The sequence below is a fragment of the Lissotriton vulgaris genome, chromosome 1_1 (genome assembly GCF_964263255.1).
Source record: "Lissotriton vulgaris chromosome 1_1, aLisVul1.2, whole genome shotgun sequence".
NCBI lineage: Eukaryota > Metazoa > Chordata > Amphibia > Caudata > Salamandridae > Lissotriton > Lissotriton vulgaris.
This window is the reverse complement of record NC_141685.1, coordinates 2,118,070,493-2,118,087,090: the sequence shown is the minus strand read 5'-3', so window position 1 is coordinate 2,118,087,090 and position 16,598 is coordinate 2,118,070,493. Positions and strand designations below refer to the sequence as shown.

At 39.8% G+C, this 16,598-nt stretch overlaps 1 protein-coding gene across 2 annotated transcripts in view; it reads right to left on the bottom strand.

Moving 5' to 3' along the window:
• CRY1 (cryptochrome circadian regulator 1) overlaps positions 1 to 16,598 on the bottom strand; it is a 126,803-nt gene that overhangs the window by 51,001 nt on the left and 59,204 nt on the right. For both annotated transcript variants that reach the window (XM_086921610.1, XM_086921617.1), the window contains exons 5-10: positions 14,509 to 14,597; positions 11,722 to 11,862; positions 11,299 to 11,610; positions 9,446 to 9,597; positions 8,616 to 8,818; positions 5,544 to 5,645 (exon numbers count right to left, since the gene is read on the bottom strand). In XM_086921610.1, the coding sequence (XP_086777736.1) occupies positions 5,544 to 5,645; positions 8,616 to 8,818; positions 9,446 to 9,597; positions 11,299 to 11,610; positions 11,722 to 11,862; positions 14,509 to 14,597 (999 nt within the window). The remainder of the gene's footprint in view (positions 1 to 5,543; positions 5,646 to 8,615; positions 8,819 to 9,445; positions 9,598 to 11,298; positions 11,611 to 11,721; positions 11,863 to 14,508; positions 14,598 to 16,598) is intronic.

Genomic DNA, 16,598 nt, shown 5'->3' with positions numbered 1-16,598 from the left:
CAATTATTTGCCAATGGACGTTCAAGTGGTATATGCTTAGCGTAAAACCCACACATTCATTATTTGATAAAAGCACATGCCATAGAAACGGGAGTGGGGGGCCACTGCGAACAGTAGGCTCATGATGACATGTTGGGGGAAATAAGGTTAGAATGAGTGACAGCGGATTCAGATGAGAGGTCAAGATGAGAGGTTCATTTGGGAATAGGATAAACTTTGTAAGTTATAATAGCCGATGAATAAACTAAGTCTTGCAGAAAGTGAAACACAATTTGCCAACAAAAGAGGTTCATAGAAAGTGTCAAAATGGCACTCTGGGCTCATGGAACAGAACTGGACTAATGTAAAGATGCTGGCATGTTAAATCTACACATAGTGTGACATTGAACTCAGATCGTGTCAAATACGAAAAAAAATGAATGGCAAAGGTGGATTGTGAAAGCGCACAATATGAAGGACAGCCATATTGCACCATTGTTCCGGTTGGTGACCTACATTTGGTTCGGCGTCAAGTACTGCACATTTTAACTGAGTAAACAGGGCGTGGGCTGAGCTCGATTATTCCTATGGCCAGATTACCTTACGTGGCCCTGGGTACACTTAAGGATAGAAGAGGCAGCGCCATAACCAGAGAGGGCATGTTCTGTGGGCAGCACTTCAATACTACTACACCAATTTTCCCTAAGGGTTTGGCAAGATGCCTTGCTGCGAAATTCCACTTGGCCCAGTATTCATTTGTGTCTAAATGCTGCTCTGAGACCCAGCAGGATGGTTCTCTCCAGCACCAATCTAAGGCCCTACAGAGGACAAATAGTATTCTGCATTGAAAAATAACACTGTCCTTTAGGCAAGTCCTGTCATGTATACCCCCTTTTTACATTGTCCCATCCACACAGACAATGTCAGTAGTGGATAAGTGACCTTTTACCTAGTAGTTTGCTCCTGTTTCTTTGACACCATGTTCTTATTTTTTTTTTATCATAATCCCTTTACCTAACACACATAAACATGTCCTCAGGCACTGCATAATTATTCTGTATGAGGGTAGCCACATTTTTCATTCTTGGCCAACAGGCCCGATGTTCATGATCGAATTGTTTAGAAAAACATTTATGATTGTTTTCAAAACATTTATGTTTGATATTGATTCTAGAAGAAACCCCGGCGTGACCATTCTAGTATATAAGACCCTCATTCCCCCTGAAAATTAGAGGAGAATTCATTCCACGCTGACACGGGGTCCTGCATACTGAATCTTCGACATGCAGTGTTCTGACATCCCTTGCGGGGTGTCATCCTCAGAGCAGAGATGAGGTGCTTCATTCTCTACCATCAAGTGAGTGAAGTGGTTCCTCCCTAGGGGTTTATTGGCTAAATACATATATATCTATACACATATACATGCTACAACTACATATCTAGGGCAGGTACATTTAGGCAAATTACGTAGGGCACGCAGTATAGGAGTATGCAAGTGCTACTGCCATCTGAACTGTATATGTTAGTCTTCTTAGCACTATGGTAGAAATGTATCTACAGTTTACTATATGGGTATTTGTGATTTCTAGCATATGCTTCTGTCTCCTGATTGTCGCAGCAAATATGTTTTACACATGACTGACACTAGAAGAATAAATACTTATTGAAACGGCCTAACCACCATCCTGTGTATTTTCGGAGATTAAGCAAGCACGAGTGGCTGAGTGAAAAGTATTGTACTATTTGCCACAATCCCTGAGAAATCGGGGGTGTCATATTCAGTGGCTGCCAGAAACTACCCACCACCACTGTAAGAGACAGGGTGGTGGTAGTGGCACTGTTGAGCTAGCTGGTCTGACTGCTGAGGTATCCTGTGGGGGTGTCTGGAACCAGTTTAGACACCAAGCTCTCAGTTTGGGTCATCCAAAACGTGTAGGTCCTGGGGATTCCTAGGAGCTACACGACAACACAGAAATCAATATTTCAAGCACTACAAAACACTGATCACTCACACCGTCTGAAAACAGGTGCAAAATGTACAGTAGTCTTCCAGAACTCCATAGGTCTATCCTGTCTTTCTATGTGAGGAGTTCTACACACGACATTTGAGTGTCCTTACTCATAAACTTACTATTAAAATGCAGTTTTTTGAATACTGAAAAAGTGTAAACTAACACAATATATGAATAAGATGCTGAGTTGAGTCTTTCCAAGACCTCAACTCTGCAATATTCTCAGCAGTCAGGTAAGAGAGGGACATTGCACATGCGAGCCACGCATTCAAGTAATGGAAAACCCACTCTTTTGGGGTTAAACTTAGTTCTTAAACAGCAACCCTGACGTATTCAAGTCTCTTAAGTCCTGCTTTAGACTTTGCCTTATTGCCCCAGTATCTCATGACCAATTCCACTCTTTCATGTTACATTCTAATATATTTGCAGTCTGTTTCTCTTTGAGCATGTGGGGCACTCCATTGCTGTTGAATCTAGGGATTCTCTGTTTTTACTGTCTACAGTTACCACCATAGGGTTTCAAAATGATATACCAGATAGACCATCTCTTTAACATCGGATGACGAGCCAAAAAGCTTTTCTCTTTGGCATGATTTCCCAGTGAGAAGTTAGTTGATATGAAACTGTAGCAGTTCAGGTACCCAAAAGCCATTAAGCTTCTTTGCTGCAAGTATAGCTTGCCTGCCTTGTTGATCCGTGAGCAGGCATGCCATGACTGGGTGTGGAGAATCCGTCCTGGTTTGGTATCTTGAGTGGATCATGTATGCTCTTTGAAACTCCACTGGTGGAGAGAAAGTTTGACTGAACGACTCAGGTAAGAAGCATTGTAAAATGCAAAACATTTTGCTCTGCTTTTCCTTTGCAGGGGCACAGGACGTCATATTGTTTCAATGGCTTCGATCATTCAAGTCTATGTCTCTCCTATGAGGTTTCACATTTCTTGACCCCAATAATGCATCAAAAACATTGGCTCCATTAGAACCTGGACAGATATTAGGCATCAGTCTATTAGGGCCAATCGAGACTTGAAAGAGGCAATGTCATTGTGTATGCATTCATTGTCTGACACCATGGAAGCGTGCATTTCTGTATCACTCATGGCTCTTTTATGGGAGGAGTGCTCTTTTAAGAGTATATCCATCACTGAGTTCCTTATAGAGGAGGTTTCAAAGTGAACTGCTGTCTTCTTCGGAATTATCAGAGAGGGCTCTGCAAAGAGGAGCTGTCTCAGAAATGTTGACATACATAAAATAGGATGATTTCAAAACAAACATGAGGTGTTATACTAAGAGTGGGTTCGATTTAAAATATAGGTCTGAGAATACATATGGATTCTGACAAAAGCACACACAGGTGGATTTGTATGCATTCAATGTTAAGGAAATAGACACAAGTTACCTGTGTGAATAATGAGGATATGAAATATCATACCTGCCTTAATGCAGCATTATCATATAGTCAAAAAAGTTAGACAGGAGGATTGTAATATCCTCTTTAAGCTGTCTGCAAAGGGCCCAGCTTGTACACTACCGAGTCACAGGCCTTCTGCCAGGTCTACTTCCCATTTCGAGCCCTTCACAGGGCCAATTCTTTGTCAACGGTGACATAGAAAATAGCGTACACTGGAAACTAGGATTGTTAAATGTCCAGGCCCTGTAGAGATTGCTAGGTGTACGCCGGAGTGGGTTCAGAAACCAGATCCCTGACTGCCAAAGGAAGCTTGAGGGGTTAAAGCCATCGCCGCAACAAAGGTAAGGTACAGGTTGAGTAACATGTATTAGTTCCGTAGTCTCTGAACAATGCCTGCCGCTCGTAGAGATATCAGTGAAGAAAGATGACTTCCATCCCTTCAGATCAGAGTGATCGAAGCCTGGTCACAGAAGCCGAGTGGAATTTGAATGTACAACATAGGATCATGCTGGTAATGAGAGGCTGTACCTTGGGTCACCCAAGAGACGATGGAGCTGGTGCCTTCTTCCTCACGTTCTGAAGGTGAGTAACTGTCATCGAGTGCATCTAATTGATCGTTCTGATACTATGGCTACGATGGTAATTAAACACCATTAGAGCAAGGCAGCTCAGAGTTCTAGGCAGAGTCAGACATCTTTAAGGTGGTCAAGCCCTGCCTTGTAGCACCAACAGTCTAATTTCGAGGCAGCGAATCTAGATGGGCTCTTGTGTAATGTGGCACAACAGCTGCCACACATTCATTTCATCTACTAAGTGAAGACAGCGGGCTTTGTTTAAGGACGGAATCGAAAACATGGAGTTCAAAAGTGCTTTAAGTCTGAAAGAGGGAGGGTAAGTATAGTAACTCTTTTCAAGGAGAAAGAATACATCCATGACATTAAACCCAGGTAATCCCTAGGTCTCCAACATGTACGGTTTTGAGCTCTTAAACATGGTGCAAAATATCCTTAACTGTTTTCTTAAAAATTATTATGCATTTGTAATATGATCTGAAATTTTCATCAAGAGGCATAACACAGGGCCATCGTGCATTTGTACTTCTACTTTTGAAATTAAATACAAATAAATAAATCATGAAAAAGCCTAAATAAATTTGGATTGTTCGATAGTTAAATGCAGCAATAATTGAACTTTATTTATTGACAACATTATGAAGCTCCTTCATGAAGATGATGATGAAAAAAGCAAGTCAGAGGTTTGAAGGTGTGGTAAACAAGTACAGCTGCACAACTTAACACCTTGCCTGCGGCGCAGATTCTCTCCTGGTGCTGAACATTCCATTCGCGGGTGTGGTCCTGACGGAACGATTCCGTCATGAGCACAGCGCGACCGATGCTCATGACGGAACCGTTCCGTCATGAGCATCGAAGGGGTTAACAAAAAAGAAATCCTTCATGAAAAAAAGCCGTTGAAAATAAAAAGATAATTGCCCGCCGGCCATGGGAGTCATCTCCCATGGCCACGTGGTATTATTTCTCTTTTACTGTCCCTTACCGCCAGGGTTTGCCTGGCCGTGATCGACAGTAACAAAAAAGTGGAATATATCTACTACATAACATATGGTCCGCCTGCTTCTAAATTGGACAGGCGGAACACTATGTTGGCGGAGAGGGAACTCTGTTGGCATTGGGACGGAGTTCCCTCTCTGCCAACAAATAAATCAGGCCCAAAGGTACTAATCCAGAAAAGAAATACAATAAATTAATCTGGATGTATGACATTAGCATGCATACTATTACCACGCATACCTTTACAACGCGGTATTTACAACGAATACCGTTACACGCATAGCGCTTTGAGGTGCTGGATAGTGGTAAGTATAATTTTATATTTCAACTCCAGTCCCCGTGGACACTAGGGAAGGTGTTGGATATAAAATTAAACTTATTCCCTATCTTAGAGCGCCCCCCAGCGCAATGCGTTGTAATGGTATGCGTGGTAATGCCTGCGTTGTAATGGTAGTGCGTTGTAGCAAATGCGTGCTAAACGTTGTATACCAATTAATCTTGACAAGCTTTTCTCTAGTCTTCAAGAACTCTAATAAATGACTGTAATTTTAAAGAAAGAGGGTCATCTCTTTACCTCCAGCACTGGTAGAACCAGGGATGCTTTCGCCGGGTGAGAAACTCATGAGGCCCCCATTGCCGTTCCCATTAGGAGTCGATGGTACAGATGCAAGTAGGCCTGAAAGTATAATAGAAATACTATTGAAAAAAATGCATATATAATTTACAATGCCACAAATATAAGCTACAGTGAAGGAAGTCTACCTGTTTTATGTGAAATCTGTTGATTATCATGGAATGTTTGAACCCCAGGAATTCCACAATTCTTTATTTTCTGCACAATGACAGCTATGCCACCTTCCCAAAAATCTACCATCTGGCATATAGTTAGCATATTTTATTTAACATTTTTTAATGTCAAATGTATCAAAGATTCCTAAGGAGACTGCATAGTGAGCAGAACATAGCTTTACAGAAGTGAAAAAAAAGTCAAATTGTATAATCGAAGCAGGAAGAGTCTAATTAAATATTCTCACTAATCACAATTCAGGTTCTAATGGGTGGTCCTGCCTCAATCGTAAAAATAACAGGTGCAGCAATACCATACCCTGTATGATTTTCGTCAGGCATAAACAATACACATTCTGAGCATGTGCGTCTCAGACGAATGAGTAAAAATATGGTATTGATGTACTATCTCAGAGATGCAGAAAAAAGATGTTTGAGGTTGTAGAGCATTTGATAAATAGTGCGCTCAGCAGTATCAATATTTAATGAGTGATCAAACACCTTTTGGGATTGCACAGAACCTATAATGAGCCCCTGAAAAGATAAACTATCTGCCCTGATGGTGTTAACTATCTGGGGACTGGCTAAAGGGAACTCTCTGCTGCAGACAACAAACCCCCAACATATGTCATTGTAATTCAAATATGGTGAAAAGAATGATTCAGTCATATAATGCTTCACTTCATTTTGTAGGAAACTACAGGTTTAAATGACAGCTTCTCAGCAATCCTAAAAATTGTACAACTCTTTACATGGTCTGAAGCTTGAATTTTAACGTGGCTCCTAATGAGAGACTTACACAAGCCATATGTATTGCAGTACTGTTTAATGTTCGAAAGAGGCACTTTCAGGTACCTTTGCTGTGATGGGGCACATTGTTGGTTAGAAAAATGTGCACAGGTAATATTTTTATGCTAAGTGCCACATGGTATTTATATACTAACTATTTCATTAGTATGGTATAACACATAGCATGGTGTTAGTAGGCTGGTGCTCCTATGCTTCTATAAAAGTCAAAATCAGCAACTTTTGGGTAATAATCTTTTGAATAGAATCTGCTGCATGTGTATAGATTACTTTGTTAAGTCTATTTGTTTACTAGTATTGGGATATTCTGTATTGCATTACCTGCAATTGCATAACATGCTGCACCATGTGCATCACTTTGCCACATAATCTGCCTTTCCCCGCAGCATTACTTTGCACCAGGTGGTCCTCCATATCCACACAACTCCAGTAGCCTATTACATTTTGTAGTGAAGCATACCACAAATGAGCCACTTGTTTAGTAGACTTCTGAAAGCTAAAGGCCTGATGTTGCTTCATTGATTGATCTGCTTACTTAAATATTGTTTCTAATTATGCACTCTGTTCCTTTGGTATTCAGAAGCTTAACATGAATTGGAAAGGTTGTCAACTAAAAATGGCAGGATTGAATTGGATGACCTGTGCAGAGCAATTCACAATGTGTGCTTTACATTTTTATGTTAGATTACCTGTTCAGGGAGGGATAGATAGCAGGTAACAGGAAGAGGTGAGGGAAGGCTTGTTGGGTATACAATTCACTCTGAAATCATATTTAGTGCAATCATCCCCTTTGCAACAAATAGTTACACCATTGTGCAGACCAGAAACTTTCAAATGGGGAGTACTGTACCTTAGGTGTCTAGAAAGAAATGTATAAATTAAAAAAAGAAAACAAGCAGCTGGACAATTCCTAAACTAGAACTAAAACTAAAGGATAAATCAGGACTTTAAATCTCCCATTTGCCTTCCAAAGCACAGAGAATCAAACTGAAGACTCTGTGACTCAAGGTGAAAGCGTATCAGGACCTGGTGTATGAGCGCAAGTACCCCTGGGAATTGATCCTCACATTAGTACACACCAAGCCTCTTGGATTCAGCAAGTCTGTAGATGTACAGCATAGAACAGTTAAAATCAAAACACACAATCAAGTCCATCAAGATACACAGGAGTATATTTTGGAATTTATTAGCCACCCAGCTGCAAGCCTCAACTAGCCTGGCCTCATTCAATAAGGTCTGTAACACTTCATTCTTCAGGGAAGCCTTTCCCAAATGACTTCTTCATATCTATAGCAATCCCTCTCCTCACCCTGAACATATTAAGGGGCTCGGCACGCATAAAACAATCGATCTGACACCCACATCTCCTTCGCCTGATCTTGAAGATGCCATGCTGCATTAAAAACAACAGATGGACGATTCAGTATTAGAAAGTGTCCTAAAAGCGTTGGGTGAAGTCGATGTTAAAGTACTCTTATAAATTTGTACTATTCACTAACTTTAGTTCTGCACAATGCATGACTGGCTCAGTGCCTTTAGTATTGCAGGATTTGTCAGAGACTAATCCTCCAATGCAACACTTTTGTGCATCTTGTACAGTTTATTCTTGAGAGTAGGTTTTAATCTACACCACTCTATGAAATATTTCAATGAGCAAGGAGAGATTATAATAAATGTGAAGAAGGTAAGAAGGTTGGAAAGTACTTCTCCTACTTTGATCAACTGTACATTTCTATACTCCAAAGTGAGCAAGTGGTGAACCAGGTCAGAGAAGAGAACAAAAGAGTTGGTCTGCAGGCAAACAGATTTTCAAGAGAGTTTTCCCAACATAAACTACAATAATCAGTTCCAACTGCAATGAACAGAGAAAAAGCATAATGATCAGCACATAGCAAATATGAAGACCACATCAAGTAGGACATTCTTAAGTAGTGCTGCACTGTTTATATTGTTCTCCACTCACAATGATGCAGTCCACTACAATATTTTGTAAACATCATCTCAATAAGGCCGGTCTGGCCAAACATATGACCTATTTTCTTCCTCGTCATACCTAGCCCTCTGTAGCGTGACAGCTGCTGGTATATTTGCTTCATTCTTTCAATATTCAGGCGGCTGGCTTCTGCATGGTTCACCATTGGTTTAGGGTAATTTACCCCAATAACACACTTTGCAGCCTTCTGAACACTTTCAGGTGCATTCCATGGATCGTAAATGTATTTTGCAGGAAATCCTCTGAGAACAGGCAAATAACGTCTAAATGGAAAAATAACATTCAATTCACATCTAGAAGTATTTTCATCTAATCATAACTTCACATACAGAAAAAATAAATACCGGATTTCTAATGGACAAGTAGCATAATTAATAACTTGCTTTTTTACAGTAAAAGACACCTATTGCCTGGAACAACATCGCAGTCAACATCCCTTCCGACCTTCCATCAGTTCAGAAAGGAAATTAAACCCACCTCTTCCGTGAACTCTACACCTCTGAAGGATAGGACTCTCCACTAATGAATATCCCACCCCACTGTAACCAATCCCACGTGATATCCCAAGGAGCCCCCCTATGAATACAGCTCTGTTGTTCTCTGGATAGTTTTGTTTTCTAATAGATTCACAATTTCACAGCACAAAAAATACAAATTGTAACTGGGGTATTATGCTACTACCTTGAGTTCAACTACCACAAGGTACACATATATCTATGAAAATACACTGACTACTACTGAGTCCCCATGATAGGTTTCATAGATATTTTACCACAATATCAATCCAACTAGCCCTGCCCTACAACGACCTAATTTTATGTTTCAAGTAGAATTGTAGATCTACTGCTCCAATGTGTATTCCTAACTCAAAAACCTACTGTATCAATTACCTGATATAGTCTCCATTAGGGTCAGTCCGTCGACCAAAACCCACAGGACAGTAGCAATGAAAAAACTGCTGAAAGAAAGCGCTGCAGGAAAGCCACATCCAACTTCCAGCATTTACACTCCAATCTGCATCAAGGAGCAACTCTTCAAAAACCTTTGACAAACAGAACAAAATCAGTGAACAGCATGTATCGACACTTCCAAAAACATAACCAGGTTATGACAAATTGATATTGCTGATAAAGGTGATCTAAGGCATACCTATAGTTCAGGGAATAGTTTTTAACAGTCAAAGACCATATTATATTTAGTTAAAAGATTCAGTGAAACAGAGGAATGCATTACTTGCTGCATAGCAGTAGTTCTCCCCATGGATCAGCACTGTCTATGAAACATACATTTGCTCTGCACTGGACTCCAGAGTACAAAGGCAGAAACGTCTATAGGGATCCTCACCAGACAATAAAAAGAAAATGTATGCATAGCCATAAATCAATGGCCTAACTTTCTTTGCTGGACATCAGGATACAGTTCAAGGACTGTGCCTATGCCTTTTAGTAACACTCCCTTGAATCGCAAGACTTGGGGCATTCTCCGTATAGACAGAATTGCTCTCCGTCGATGCCTAGAAGCTTCTATGCGCACTTATGTTATATATATAGGCTCAAAAGAACAACAGGCTGCAATTTTAAGTAAGCATTCTGATGAGATGAAAAGACCCATCAATTTCCCCTGCCTTCTTTTCTGAGTTATTTTCCTTCTAACTAGTAGATTCCCTCTCTCTTTGCTTGTGTCAGAGGCCCCTGAAGTCACCAACAGGACCCTGGAGACTCAGAATTCTATAAATGCCTCAACATAAAATAAACAATGTAAATGCTCCTGCTGTCAAACATAATCTTAAGGCATCAAAACAAGGTGGGTGAAATGAATCTCAGCTACTGGCAATCAGTAAGGGCGGCATCCCAATCTGTGCCACCTCTGTTTGGACCCAGTCATATGCAAATCAGCCTTGACCCTCTCTAATGGGAACAGTCCAGCCTGAACTGCCAAGCCCGGTCCCCACTAAATCGGAACACAAGCTACTCAGGAACAGTTTTACCCTGATTGGGGCTCATCAGTCTCGTGTAGCTTAATTGCAGTGGCAAAGTTTGAGCAACAGACCCACGTCTGGGCACACCCTAACCACTCAGGGCATTACATCAATCACAAAAAAGGGGATGGGAGAAATGCAGCTGGTGGAGTATATTCTTGCTTCTAGTTGGAAGGGACACCAAGTTTTGTTTACCATTCTCTGAATAGTCATAGGTAGGGATGTGAAACGTCTCACTGGACAAGTGGGGACTCACGTGCAGTGTTACTAAGAATTGAGGGAAATTCAATATTACCATGAATATGGTGAATCACATGCAAATTAGATATTCCGCATAAACACATATTGTAAATGAAATACCAAATGTTGGCTGAGTAGGTAGACCGTCGTCATAAAATATGTTGCACTCAAATATGAAGACTAAATATACACACTTTCATTCTAGACTTTCAATCAAATTAGCAAAACACATTACCAAGAACATGATCTAATGGACAGAGCACTCAGACTGCATAGTGAGAATGAGCAGCACAAAAGCAGAAATATTTAGGCATGACCAGGTGCATGCTTTCTGCTCTTCCGAAGATGGGAGCGAACCAGTGTTTACTATTACCACAAACAACTGATTTGACAGAATATAACTGCTAAACAGAGGGAAGGCAATTCAGAAGAAACTTACAGGCAATCAATTGAATTAATTTTGATAGGATTTTCTTTGCAAATGTAAGAATAACATGCGCAAGAGGAATTCAGAGCTTGATGTACCTTCATTCCTTCCTCCCAGCTAATCCACAAGTCACCCCTTGTCAGGAAACAAGCAACCGCATGACGTGCCAAGTGATGGATCCAGCCTTCTTGGCGCAGCTGAGTCATGATAGCATCAATCCAAGGAAAGCCTGTCCTTCCTTCCGCCCACTTGGCGAGCGCCTCAGGATTTCTGTCCCAAGGGATTTGAACGCAGATCGGGTTTCCCTCCATTTTATCAAATCGGGGGTTATTTGTCGCTGCGGTGTAGAAAAACTCTCGCCACAAAAGCTGTCCGTAGAGGGAAAGCGGTGGCAAGCTATTCTTTTTTACCTTTAAAATATAGAATAACAGCATTACAAGAAGCGTTATCAAATGGAGTTTAAAAAAAGGCTCTACAACACTGTGTTATTTAATGATAATGAAAGGTTATTTATATTTTACCTTTTTGTACAAATCTGTTAGTTTGAAGTAGAAAAGGCGGCATGATAAGCACCCAAATCTTAGGTAGGGACTCAGTCCTGTAGGACTTGCAAGAAGTGAATTTGCATTCATTCGAGGTCTTTCAAAGTTTGCAACCCATGCCTATAAATACAATAAAGAAGGTATTCAAATATTGATCAATCCAGGCTGGTGTCCAGAGCAAGGGTGTCCAATGTAGGTTTAAAAGGGTTAGGTTAGTGCCAGATGTTCACAATATCTACATTAAACAAAATAATTATATACAGTGAACTCATTTACATAGTCTGCGGTCATTCTGAAACATGGCATGGATCAAACGTTGGACCCTGCTGGGCCGAAACTGTTCATGTCAACAATACGTTTGCGTTTCAGTTGTTTCGGGAAATGTTTACATTTGAAGAGTGCAATTCATTGGAAGATTACCAAAACATCCATCCAAAGCAAGTCAAAATGACTGAAGCATTGCCCATTACACGCACCCTTTGCACAGTGATAGACATCACCATGACTAACAAACATCAAATTTTCGGATCTATGAAAAACAGCACAAACATGTCAAAATGCCTTGCTAAGTTAGACCCCATGGTGTTTAAGTTTACTGTTGTAGACTATATCTATATCTTAAATGCATACCTAAGTAACAAAAAGCAATAGTAGATTACATGACAAAAAGAAAAAAATGGTCATTAAAGTGAACACCTGCCTAAAAGACACTACATTTTAACTTTTATATTTGTATTTGAATTTGTAAAGTGTATGATTACTTGTAAAGTCGTCTTGGCGCTAGAGGTAACACAGTAGAATTCAGGTAACAAACATACTGAGTGAATTTAAGAAGAGGAAAGAAAGATTTTTAAGGCTTCTGAAAATGGAATGATCTGATTAAAAGCAGAAAGGTTTGGCAACAAGTACAGAAAATGTGTTCTCTCCCAAATAGATGTGGTGGTGCATGACCAGTCTGGCAGAGGAGGACAAGAGAAGAAGGGTTGAAGATGAATGGGAACACTAGCTTTGAAAATAGAGGACCAGTTTTATGAAAAGTCCATCAGGCCAAGCACTAAGACTTCACAATCACCACTGATAACCAGTGCAATGACTGAAGGTAGGGAGTAGTATGGGTATGAAAGGGAAAACTGAAAATCAGACTAACATGACCATTTTAAATGCATTGAAGACAGTTGGATCAAGTAGAAAGGAGAAGTCAAGTAGAGAGCATTACAGTAATCAAAGCATTTAAAGATGAATGTGTGTACAACCTGTCATCATTACGCAACAACAAGGAAAGGTAGAAGTATTTGAGTAGCCTCATCTGAAGAAAAGCCTGATCTGAATAAAGAGACTTTATTGACCGAGAAGTGAGGATGTTTGTTTTTACCATTGATCAGGATGACCTCAGTTTTATCAGTAATTGCTTTTCAAAAATGATTATTCATGCATTACAAAACAGTATTTGTTCGCTGGCTAGTAGGGATTCCTTATCAAGCTTTATCAACATTTCTGCACCCTCTGCACAGCCCCTCACACTTTAGCCAAAGTAGGAAATGAGTTGAGAGCAGGGGTGAGAAAGAGTACAGAAAAAGTGGAGAAGTTGTTGCATAACTTTTGCGAGTGCTCAGAGAAATTAGAGGAGGACTCTGAATTAGAGATGGAGTGAACAGTTTTAAACAGCTCCTAGCTGCAGGTACTTGAAATGTAGATTTTTGGTAGCACGATAAGAGGCACGAGTGTTGCCAACAGTTATGGGGAGTTTGGCGAGCTTAAGATGTTGGTTCCACCAAGATACAAAGGGCCGGAGATGGTGGTCGCAAGAGAATTTGACTTGAATAATGCTTTTAATCATGCGATCAGCATCTAGTAAGGAGTAAAAGCTGGAGTCTGTTGATAAAAAAGCAGAAAATAATTTCAGTTTAGACTGTTTGGTTGTGGAATGGGTGATGTTGGTGGTGTTTTTCTTAAATGTTTCCAAGAGGATAAAGCAGAATAGAATAACTAAATGGTTAGATGAAGACAGGGGAACTGCAATGGAACAGGACATCTGGCTGGCTGCAAATAAGACCTAAGAGGTGGCACGCTTGGAATATGGGGCCATTAACTTCTTTACTAAGGAGAAGCATTTAAAAGAGCAGTACTGCGAAAGTATTACAATCTCCGGGTAGTGTGATTTGCTGATGATAATGTTGAAAGTAGCAAGTAGGCTCACAAATTTTCTGTGAGGCTGGGAAGCATAGAATATTTTTTTTTTAAACTTTTCCTTCCAAAACGCTACTTTCCTGTAGTTAAAGATTTGAAAATGGGTATTTTATGAGGATCTCTTACTTTCTCATATAGCCACTGTTGGAGAGAAATCTTGAAAGTGCTTGGGGATATTCATAAAAAAGTCAATAATAAGAACCCAGGGCTCTTAGACTTAATCACATTTAGATTTTTTTTTTTTTGACACAGCTTTGGGTGTTCAGTATTGCCAAATACATAAAATAAATGTTTTGTTTCAACACACAAAGTAATTTGTGGATAAATGAAACGGTGCATTAATGATGTTATTATTGTAACTGTTACTGATGTATGGTTCAATAAATCAGAATGATATTGATTGACTAACGCGCATGGGGACCATTGAGTTCTTTTACTTTTCAGTTAATAGAATTAATCTGTGGGACATGTGTTAGTCCATGAGACTAATCCACATCCTGGCTAGTGCATTCTACAAATATCAAATTTCTGAATAAAACATGAAGTGATAACCAGATACTTTCTTTGACTGAGCATTACCTTTCTTTCCAAATGCCTTTCGAGGCGTGTCAGAGCTTCCGTTTCTCCTCCTGGCCAAACTGCAGATGATAAACCTTCTGTATCGAAGCCTAAATGAAGATTATATTTTAAAAAAGCAACATTATTTGTAGGTGTCAATTTTCTATTAAATAACTTTAATATTGTACATCAACAGAGGCAACACAGAAATAGTCTATCAGCTACTAAGAGATATTCATAAGGATCAACACACATTATCTCACTGAGGGTAACCTTTTCTTCCATAATATAGAAGGGTATATGACAACCCAAACAATTACTGAGAGTAGAAGGTTACGGGTTTGCATCAGGAATTACTGTATTTTCATGCATTTTAAAACCCAATATTATATTCTCATTGAAAATAGTTAAAATGTACACTGAACTCAAATAGGCTTTTCCATTCATAGGTGTGATAAACATAGAAAAAGCTAAACCATTTGTGTAAATGGTTTTAGAAGGAAAGACATTTACATTTTTCAGTTAGCATTTGATTGGTCACCATCTTTTTTCAAGTGATGAACTACCTCACACCAAAAAGTGTGCTGTTACACGATAAACTTGATTTGAACATACAGACATATTACATGCAGACCCTGAGGTTTCATCAGCATCAAATGCAGGTAGAATCTCTCTTCCCATCTCAAATAACAAAAGATTATAAAATCACTACACCTTTGCCTTCTTCAGCAAGGATTAAAGCAAATAGTTCTCATTAATTGATTTTATGTGAACATTTCTAACGTTGAAATATCTATACTCATCAGGTAAACATCCCTGAAACAGTTCCAAAACTTCTACAAAAAAAACATATGCAATGCCAAGTGCAACAAGTCATTATTTGTTATAAACGGGTGAAGCGACTAATATTTTATGTACTACATAACTTCATTTCCTTAAAATTTAAAGATTCTCCCAGCATGGTCCTGCAAAAGTGGATAATGTAACCCAAGAAATTCCAAAGGAATACTTCTTTAGGCAAACTATTTTTAAAAGACAGCAGTCTACCAGAGGAGAAAAGCCAAACAACATATCTTAGCGAAGGAATTCCCGCCTCCCTCCCAGACTTTGCAACCTCACTCTTCCTGTCGCCAGAACCCTGAGAGCCACAGGAGGGAGGACATCAGGCCCCCCCGCCCCAGACCTCTGCCCCCTCACACCGAAATCAGAGTGCCAGTAACTCGACCAAAGGAAAAAAAAAGATTCAAAGATAATGTTGCAACCCTATACATCTCCAAATCAGAGCCGAAATACCTCGACAACAAATGTGGAATAAACAGGTAGATACTGTTGTTCACCTTTTAGCTTATTAGTAGAACAGGGTGGAATAGAAAAAAAATTACCAAATTCACCACAGAACAGTGAACAAGAGACAACATCCCACTCTTGCTAAGTTAAACTACTGCTTTTTGGACTGGTTGGAGTTTGAGTTAGTTGATGTTCAAATTATCCTTTGCCTGTAAACACAGGCCCTGGGCTAAGCAGGCCAAACAACATACTTCTACACAGTTTGCTTCCATAGTTTTACAACTGTTAACATGCTAGCAATCTTTTATATTTGAACCACGATAGGGGTTAGGCCCAATCAAGAGAAAACAGGTAGGGCCCATATAATAGTATAAACATCAAATGACCTGGTATCTGGCTTAATTCAAAATATCAACCACACTATATGCCTTTGGTGGTGGGGTTATTTATTTACCCTATTTTTTATATACTGGAGTTTTTTCTTTTTTTCACCGGAATCCGGTTGTAAAGGTCACGTTATTGCGGAACTTATGTTCGAGCACCTTGGTACGAGATGACCGTTTTCCTTCCGTAATGCAGAAGGCACCGCGAGTGAAGGTTTAGCGCAGACCCAATGAACCAGCGAAACATTGCTAGCGAAAGAAAAGGAACGGAATGCGCCCCTGAATTTCTTCAAAAAAAGAAAATGAAGAAAGATACGTGAGGGCAAAATAAGGCGCGCTGATCAAGAGAAACCGGCCAGTATACAAATTACAACCTATAAATCTAAGGTTGCACACCTTTAGCTGCTTGCCTATTTCCTTAAACTGAAAGGCTGGTTGTGA